We start from the raw sequence: 9,736 nt of genomic DNA, 5'->3' as shown, positions 1-9,736 counted from the left end.
CCTAGGCGAGTGTGGTTGAGTGGGGTAGAGTCATTTTAGAGGGAGCCTTTCCATGTGTGTGTGTGTGAAGGTTTGTGTTGTAGCAAAAAGCTCTCTAGGTTTGCTACAGAAACACAAGGCGAGAGGCTGCCCCAAAATTGGTAGGGATGTGTGACCATATTCAGATTTGCAGAGGTATGACCGTGTGTGAAGGAGGTTGTTTTAGTGCATTGAAGTTAGGAGGGACCAACAAATTAAGTGTAACATGTGTGTGTGTGTGTGTGTGTGTGTGTGTGTGTGTGTGTGAGAGAGAGAGAGAGAGAGAGAGAGAGAGAGAGAGAGAGGGAGAGGGAGGGAGAGAGAGCAATATAATCTAAGTCCTATCCACGTCTTACACCCACATCAATCTGCTTATGTGACATTTCACAAAAAAAAGACTAAGGTATAAAACCTTTAAGAAATTTCTCTTTAATTTCTTCCTTTATTTTTCTTTTGTCCTATTTTACTTTAGTCTTGTTCTTCTTAGAAAACCCACCGAGCTTAGGTGGTGTCAAGGACAACCAATTTGTACCACCATCCCTTGCTTTCAGCCACACGTCTACTTCTCTACATAATCAAGGTAGATAGTGAGAACATAGAAAGAGAGCTAAAATATGTGTAGATTAGGTGTAGAGAGAGAGGTTGATAGACTTTTATCCCTCTATCTACCCCTCTTTATACAACTTGTCTACACCGTATCTTCACACCTCACCTACTCAAATTAAATAGAGAGGGCATAGAAAGGAAGGTAGAATAGGCACAGATTAGATGTATGCTATCTCTCTCTCTCTCTCTCTCTCTCTCTCTCTCTCTCTCTCTCTCTCTCACACACACACACACACACACACACACACACACACACAATATGTGTCAAAAGAAAATTATAAGATAATGTTATATTTGAGTATTCATGAATGTCATGATACTATTACGTGGTGCAAAAGGTTTAGCCAAGATAGTCTTTTCACACACTAAAATTTACATTTTGTTTTTATAAAAATCACAATCCAGACTTTCCAACGTGTTTCTAATTATGTGTTTTTTGTTGGCCACCATACTTGCCCCTAAAAGTGAGTGTAACCAAGTCAAAATGATATAGAAGTAATGAAAATGAGAAATTTTCAAGCAGTCATGGTGGCAGTAGATACTAAAAGTGGATACATGCATCTTGCCATATAGCATAAGTGAATCAAGCCTCCTGCGTGGTTACTCTTTTTGACCTTTTTTTTCCCATGGAAAGAGATAAGAGAAGGACTAAGAAGTTAAAAGAGGCCATGAAGCAATTAAAAGATCAAATAATCTCAATAGTCCAAATTCTTGCATCCAGTGTAATCAAGATACGATCTTGAATATTCTTGAATATAATTCGAGTAAAAGAGTTAATGTTTTTCCTAAAAAACATTTTCCCAAACGTTAAGAGTGTGTATACATTGGTAGCAATAGAAAATGTCCAAACCTATACTTGGACTTCTATTATTGGACAACTTAAAGCAACGTCAACTAGATTAACTCCTATGATGGAAACTTATTAGGAAATCCAAGTACTTCTAGCATAAATGTAAACTGCTTATCAACTAATTGTATACTAAACATTATGAATTAAGATCTTCTTTCCTAATATGCTTTGATTGACTGGCATTGCTTTTTTGAGTGAGTTTATTTATAGAAGTGTGATCAATTATTTATTTTCTTAAAAATGGTTTTAGGACTATCTATTTTCTCTTCTAACATGCAAAGCAAGCTAGATTATTTTTAGCAACTCACAAAGTTATAATATAAATTTCACAAAACTAGGTCAATATAAGAAGTCTCTTGTCTAAGGGGAAGCGATAAGCACAACTATATGACAAGGGTCCTGAGAGAAAGTACAATAAGTAGATATGCAATTGATTAAAGCAACAAGCATAACATAGAAAACTATTAATAATCCAAGAGAGGGAGAGACAAAAATACAACAAATATGGACTACACCTATCTAGAGAGTAGTTACAAAAGTGTGAAAAAAGGTTTATATGTTTTCTATGACTTTCTTGAAGATTTACAGTTTATTATACCTTCATATCTACCTCGTTATTTTGGCAACTATATTAAAGTGCAATATTTAGGTGGATTCAAGTATATGTTGTGGAAACATAAAGGGTTAGTCTAATCCAAGCTTTGTAGGAATTGTTTTTTGCACATCAAGAGATGTAAGTTTGTCTCTTTTAGAGGATCCTCCAGCACAAAAATGTATATTTGGTGCATATTAATATGCCTAGATGCTATAGATGTCTCAAGTATATAAGACCATATACTATAGTGCTTTTATATTTTGCATCTCTAGGTAGTCATATAGATGAGGCATTTTCTAGGGTTTATAGAAATGTTCTCTAGGTCCTCACAGACATTATTTTCTATAGGCATTTTCTTGACTCACCTAGAGGGTAACTGGAAGAGGTTGAGCAATAATTTTGTATGGAAACTAGTGATAGTAGATGGAGTGCACATCCATTGAAAGAAGTCTCCACGCTTCTAGAGTATTATCTTCAAAGTTCATTGCTCCATATATCACAACATAGGAGCTTTAATACCAAGTTATTTGATAATTCACCGTGCTTTTGATCACAAATATATATTTTTGATACCGAGGATTACCTTTGCAATACATTGCACCATGAACAATATTTTAGAGGTACTAAAAAATATAGTTCATTGTTTTAAAATTATGTGCACTTGTTTAGTTTTCCTTGCATGACAATGCAATACTCAAAACACACCAGCAAGAACAATGACTATTAATGAAATTCAATCTATGTGATACCAATATCTTGCTCACTTTGGATCTCAAGTTGCGCCCAAAATACATGCCCATAAAGATGAAAGACATGTTGGGGACATCAAGATATTGCAAAACACTTTCAAAATAGAGGCTAAAAAGAATTTCTAACAATCTATATAGCTAGTTTCTCAATATAAAGAAGAGTTAGATACATTTGATATGGATTTCGTCTCTAATATTATGTTCATTTTGTTGAAGCAAGAACTTGGGTTGATTCATCACTATAAGATTCATTTGATTTGGGTTCAAATTATAGATTTGAGAGAAGCGTGTCGACACCTAAATGTATATCCTAATCTAGTTGAAATATAAGCACCAATAATAGTGAATTATATAGGTACATTCTATAGACTTTTTGGCAATAAACTAGTGTAGCCTTTGAAATGTCCATGTTGTAAAACAAAATTCTTAGTTCATTTGAAAATTCTCCCTTCATCTATGTACTTATTTGTGGTCCTCTCTTGACTCTCTCTCTCTCTCTCTCTCTCTCTCTCTCTCTCTCTCTCAGTCACACACACACACACACACACATGTATGTATGTGCACACTTCCCTCATCTATATACTTATTTGTGGTCTTGTCTCTCTCTGATCTCTCTCTCTCTCTCTCTCTCTCTCTCTCTCTCTCTCTCTCTCTCTCTCTCTCTCTCTCTCTCTCTTTCTGGCACGCACACGCATGCATGCACGAGCGCACACAAACACACACACACACACACTCATGTGTGCGCGCGCGCATGCATGCACATACATCATTTTTTCAACTGTTGTGATTAAAATGGTAAAGTCTTTTGCAAAAAAAACTTCATGAACATTGAAATGCTGACTTTTCTTGGGTCCTCGATGTGGCTATGTGTATGTGAGTGTGTTGGGAGAGAGACGTCTATGCATGTGCAAATTTTTATTTGGCGTAATGAAAAATTTACTAAAGGTTGTTGGAATACTATAAGGAATTGAAGTTGATTGCATGTGATAGAGAAAGCGAGGATTTCAAGGTATTTTTTAAATTCTAGCAAATTTCAACTAACGTCTGTAACTTTGCATGCTCAAGACTCAATATTTCTCTCATGTGTGTGGAGGGTAAAACAAAACTCTCTCTCTCTCTCTCTCTCTCTCTCTCTCTCTCATCTTTATCGAGTGAGGGAGAATTGGTTGCTCTAGTCAACAATACCAGAGACAACAAAATGAGCTTGCATGTGTAACAAGAGCAAGCACCTACACATCACAAGTATGGGCAAGATTTCCACATCCTTATCATAGGGCCTTTTGAAGTTGACCTTGAAAGCCTCCACTCTTTCCATCAACCGTTTTTTCAAGCCAAAAGAAAAATGTACTTGAAAAGGGAATTTTGAAACATTGCTAGTAATTTTCATATGTTAACCATGCAATATTGCAAAATTAAAGCATGCTATGGCATAACTACCTCCCCTATTTCATGTTCGCCCATAGCTTGTGTGTCTGTGTGTGTAGGTAGGTAGGTAGGTAGGTAGAAAGAGAGAGAGAGAGATAGAGAGTCATCTGTCATCATAGCACCCAAGGAAGCCCGAATCAAGCTATAAGGAAGATAAATTTGTAATATAAAAGAAGAAGTTACACACACACACACACACACACACACACACACACACACACAAGGATCTTGAATGATGTACTCTAAAAACGATAACTAGCAGACATTCCACATACAAAAAATCTCCCACCATGAACAATATTTGCACTCAAATTTCTTTCTGTAGATGTTGGTGGGCATCTTCTTTGAGGTATCAAAGTAATTAACAACCCTCAAGGTTATTTGTAGTAGAATAATAAACTCAAACATGATCACAAATTACTCATAGCTATAATCACTCATACCTTCTTAATAAGGAGAGTCCATGAGTTGTATTATTCATTGTGAGAGAACGGCACTATGATATTTATCACCTACTACTGGGCAACAAAATCGGGAAAGGATGGTTGATTGACTGAGGAAAATGGGTGCATCACTTTTAAGCGAAAACCCTGGGTGCATCAGTTTCTAGTGGAAAACCCTGACTATTTTGTGGTGAAGCATCACGATGGTGCACCTCTTTTCAGTGGTTCTACACACTTTGAAGGTACCGAATAACATTCTAGTTAAGAAGCACCACTTTCTAGTGGTGAAGACCACTATAAAGTGGCCAACATCACAATAAAGTGGTCAGCATCATTATAAAGTGGTGAACAAAACTATAAAGTGGCGCTTCTTAACTAGAACATTATTCGGTACCTTAAAAGTGTGTAGAACCATTGAAAAGTGGTGCTTCTTAACCTGAACGTTATTTGGTATAAAGTAGTAAACACCAATAAAGTGGTGTTCACCACTTTTTGTGGTTCAAATCACATTTAAGTGGTGTTTATAGTGGTGAAGACCACTATAAAGTGGTCAACATCACTATAAAGTGGTGAACACAACTATAAAGTGGTGCTTCTTAACTAGAACGTTATTCGGTACCTTAAAGGTGTGTAGAACCACTGAAAAGTGGTGCTTCTTAACCTGAACGGTATTTGGTATAAAGTGGTGGTGCGTGATGGTCAACCACTTTCAATGCTGTAGAACCACTTTTTAGTGATGCTTTACAAAAGTGCAATAATCTTTAGTTCTGCATCTTTGCTAAAAGTGGTGGTTAAGTGCTTTTAAGTGATGAAGCTTTACAAGGAGATACCACATTCTATTGGTGTAGCACCACTTTTTAGGAGTGTAGCACCAGTTTTAAGTTGTGTACAACAATTCACATCGGTGTAGCACAACGGAACAGAGGTTCAACCCACTTTTATGTGCTGGAGCACCACTTTAAAGTGGTGAAGAAACACCAAAAGGTGATGTATCACCAGCAAAAATAGTGGTGTAGCAGGACTTTTGAGTGTTACCTAACCAGTTTTAAGTGGCTGAGAACCATTTAGTGGTACACCACCACTTAAAAATTTTGCAGTACCACTGAGAATGGTGTAGAAATCATTTCAACCACTTCTTATTGTTGATAAAACAAGTTTAATTATGGCTCATTACATACTAACATGCATTCATATATGTTTTTAAAGGGAGGTGGACAATACCACGAGTGGCCTTACCCACTCAAACAAAATTTTGCTTCACCAAGGAAGTTTTTTATACCGAATATGGGCTATGCTTGGTTGGCCAGGATCCGGGCCAGGATCCGAAGCTCCTATGTGATGATGATTTCTCAGATGAAGAGTGGCTTAGGGTATGGATTTACAAGCGCCACCAAAAGGAGAAGATGCATGATTTAAAGGGGCTGAGGCCTGAAATGTATGAAGAATGTCTCCTTCTATACTACAAAGTATATCAGGGAGCTCCCCCAAACAACGAGGTAGGCGTGCATTTTGCACATGGATTTACGTGGCAGAAGTGCAAGGGCGCTGAAGATTCTGAAGGTTTAGTTGCATGGGCTGTGTATGTTGAAGGTGTTATCAAAATGTTACGCCAACAAAAAACTTTAAATAGGAAATTGGAGAAATGGAGGTCCACAAACGGTCCATGTCTTGGAAGCGAGTGGAAATTTAATGCAGAAAATATGCCTAATTACACTGACAGTACTGGCACAGGCTTTGATTGGCAGACACACTCAGGTGGACATCAATTTTCAGGGCAGGCTAAGGAGGAATTTCTAAAGAAGGGGGCGTTTGGCTCGATAGGAACATTTGGAATGTCAAATGTTTCCTTGACTACATTTTCTGCGTCAACGGCTGATGTAGCAGCGCTATTTTCAACATGAAGGCTAATGCTGCTGAAAAGTTAAAAGAGAAGCAGCAATGTCTCAAAGCAATAAAAATTGCTTTAGATCAATCAAAGACAAAGACAGATGAACAGGTTGGTTTGATGTGAGGCGCCACCAAGATCGTAGAGAGACTGAACAAGGATATGGAGGAACTCAAGTTTCATAAGGCTGGGCTTGTACCAAACGAGAAAGCAATGGCAAATCTTGAGACCTTGATTCAAATCAGAAAGGAGGCTCTCAAAGACATGGGACTTGATATTGAAGTGCACAATCTCGATAACCTAGGTGAAGAGGCAACACAGTTACAGGTATGTAAGCTTGATTGATTCACCTAGTAGTAGTTGATATTACTTAAAAGTGGTTAAAACTCTAATAAGAAAAAAATGGTTAGAGACCATTTTATATGGTAAAAGAACACTTAAATGTGTTTATATAACACTCTTAAGTGGTACCACATAAAGTGATGAAGACTCTTGAAAGTAATGCACAAGCACTTATACTGTTTTATAAAGTACACAATGGTATTTTTTTACAGGGTCAGCATGACACTTTGTCATGGGAAGTAGAAGTGGCGACAGGGAATCTTCGATTTGTGGAAACGATTATTAATTTTTTCAAGTCAAGAATGCCTATCCTTCCTGTCAGGCTGCCTGTTCATTTGGGATCGGACAATAGCTGTGTGCAGTTAGGTGATTGTGTTGCTTGTAATTCTAGCAAATTTCTCAACCAAACTTGCCCGTTTCGAACTAACGTCTGTAACTTTGCATGCCCAAGACTCAATATTTCTCTCATGTGTGTGGAGGGTAAAACAAAACTCTCTCTCTCTCTCTCTCTCTCTCTCATCTTTATCGAGTGAGGGAGAATTGGTTGCTCTAGTCAACAATACCAGAGACAACAAAATGAGCTTGCATGTGTAACAAGAGCAAGCACCTACACATCACAAGTATGGGCAAGATTTCCACGTCCTTATCATAGGGCCTTTTGAAGTTGACCTTGAAAGCCTCCACTCTTTCCATCAACTGTTTTTTCAAGCCAAAAGAAAAATGTACTTGAAAAGGGAATTTTGAAACATTGCTAATAATTTTCATATGTTAACCATGCAATATTGCAAAATTAAAGCATGCTATGGCATAACTACCTCCCCTCTTTCATGTTCGCCCATAGCTTGTGTGTCTGTGTGTGTAGGTAGGTAGGTAGGTAGGTAGAGACAGAGAGAGAGAGAGGCATCTGTCATCATAGCACCCAAGGAAGCCCGAATCAAGCTATAAGGAAGATAAATTTGTAATATAAAAGAAGAAGTTATACACACACACACACACACAAGGATCTTTAATGAATTACTCTAAAAACGATAACTAGCAGACATTCCACATACAAAAAATCTCCCACCATGAACAATATTTGCACTCTAATTTCTTTCTATAGATGTTGGTGGGCATCTTCTTTGAGGTATCAAAGTAATTAACAACCCTCAAGGTTATTTGTAGTAGAATAATAAACTCAAACATGATCACAAATTACTCATAGCTATAATCGCTCATACCTTCTTAATAAGGAGAGTCCATAAGTTGTATTATTCATTGTGAGAGAACGGCACTATGATATTTATCAGCTACTACTGAGCAACGAAATCGGGAAAGGATGGTTGATTGACTGAGGAAAATTTGGTGCAATTGAAAAATTTGCGGCGTGTTGTAGAATCAATAGTAGAGGTCGAGGTCGAATGAAAGGGTCCATGTGGCAGGGGCCGTATGGTCCATGGTGACGAGGCGATTAGTGGCCAAACCTCGGGCGCCCAAGAAATCACCCGTTCCACCCACCACTGTGAGGTAGCGCACGGGGTCGACCTCGCGAATTTGGCCCAGGATGGAGATGGTGCCCTTGTAGTCACCCTCGGTGATGTTGGCCGTGAAGATGTGGAAGAGCGTGTAGCCCACTTTGCTGTTCAGCTGCGCCAGGCCCTGAGCCACGCCGATCTGCTGCGAGGTATTGGCGGGGCCCTCCGTGAGGGGGTCCTCGAAGGTGGAGGTGGTGCCGAAGGCGTACGGATTGGGCCACGTCACGTTGGGTGACAGCCCGTACACAGAGTTGAAGTAGTCCTTGTTGTCCACAACGGGGTTGTAGACGGTGTTGTGCATGTAGAAGGTGAAGGCGCTAGGACCGCACAAAGGGCGCTCGGGGGCCTTCTGCGTGCAGGAGCGGGAGCTGCAGCTGTTGCTACGTAAATATAAGCTGGCAATAGCATCACCATGATGCAAATGACAGAAGCCTATAGATTATTTGTCGTACAGTTGCCCCAGTAAGCAGGCAATTGAATATTTAAAACTACGGCAATTTGCTGCACGATAGTTTCGGAGGATGATTTGTATGTTTGAGCCTGCTCTTGCATGCCCTTATATAAGCGTGGAGTGCTGATCCAGTCTGCGCAAGGCGGGTCCACTTGACTTTTATCGTTGCTGCAGTGTCCCTCTTCGCCGTGCCAGTTTTTTTTAATAAAAAAATCAATTGTTTTTCCAGAACCGGATACAAGGGTGGACACTGGGATGATCTCTCTCTCTCTCTCTCTCTCTCTCTCTCTCCCTCTCGTTGTTGACCAATGAGAACGACGTTGCACATGCATGCACAAGAAGTTCTGGACAAAATCTCTTTTTTTGGCTTCTTAAAACAAGCCATGCATGAAAGGTCGTTCCTCAAGTGGGCTGGTTTCATTTTTTAAAGGTCTAGTCTTTACTTTAAGAGCTATATCTATCAAGGCTCCACTAATTTTTTTGAGTTTTCCTTGGTTTTACCTTTGAAAAAGGCAAACATATAAATAAACATAGATTCCTTTATAGCTTATGCAAATACGACATAGAAATTTTTAACTACGTGTTTGTAATTTTGTACATTATTTTCCAAAGTTCACATGGAGCCTCTTATTTCTTCTCACAAAGTGTCCAAAATCTTAAAGGTTAGAGCTGTAAGTTCACAGACTCTTTTTGAGAAGATTGCATATTTAAACATGTCTACATGACCTTGATCTTGGTATAAGACCAATGTAGTGCAAAAAGACCCATGCAAATTTGGCCAAGATTTGGCTTTTTCTACTTCTTTCTAGTCAATTTAGAAAATTTAATTTCATGTCGATTTAAGACTCGATATCAACC

The 9,736-nt window shown here is 38.7% G+C and overlaps 1 protein-coding gene across 1 annotated transcript; it reads right to left on the bottom strand.

Moving 5' to 3' along the window:
* Positions 1-8,290: 8,290 nt before the first annotated feature.
* LOC147431587 (pterocarpan synthase 1-like) lies at positions 8,291-8,853 on the bottom strand. Its single transcript, XM_086494606.1, has one exon. The coding sequence runs from the start codon at positions 8,726-8,728 to the stop codon at positions 8,291-8,293; it is 438 nt and encodes a 145-aa protein (XP_086350732.1). The 5' UTR covers positions 8,729-8,853.
* Between the last annotated feature and the right edge of the window lie 883 nt (positions 8,854-9,736).

The sequence above is a fragment of the Adiantum capillus-veneris genome, chromosome 21 (genome assembly GCF_014529385.1).
Source record: "Adiantum capillus-veneris isolate H3 chromosome 21, ASM1452938v2, whole genome shotgun sequence".
NCBI lineage: Eukaryota > Viridiplantae > Streptophyta > Polypodiopsida > Polypodiales > Pteridaceae > Adiantum > Adiantum capillus-veneris.
The sequence above is the reverse complement of the archived record's forward strand: the minus strand, read 5'-3'. Positions and strand labels throughout refer to the sequence as shown.

Bases quoted from the DNA above. Each gene is read 5' to 3' on its own strand.
- LOC147431587 (XM_086494606.1), bottom strand. From the start codon at position 8,728: ATGCACAACACCGTCTACAACCCCGTTGTGGACAACAAGGACTACTTC.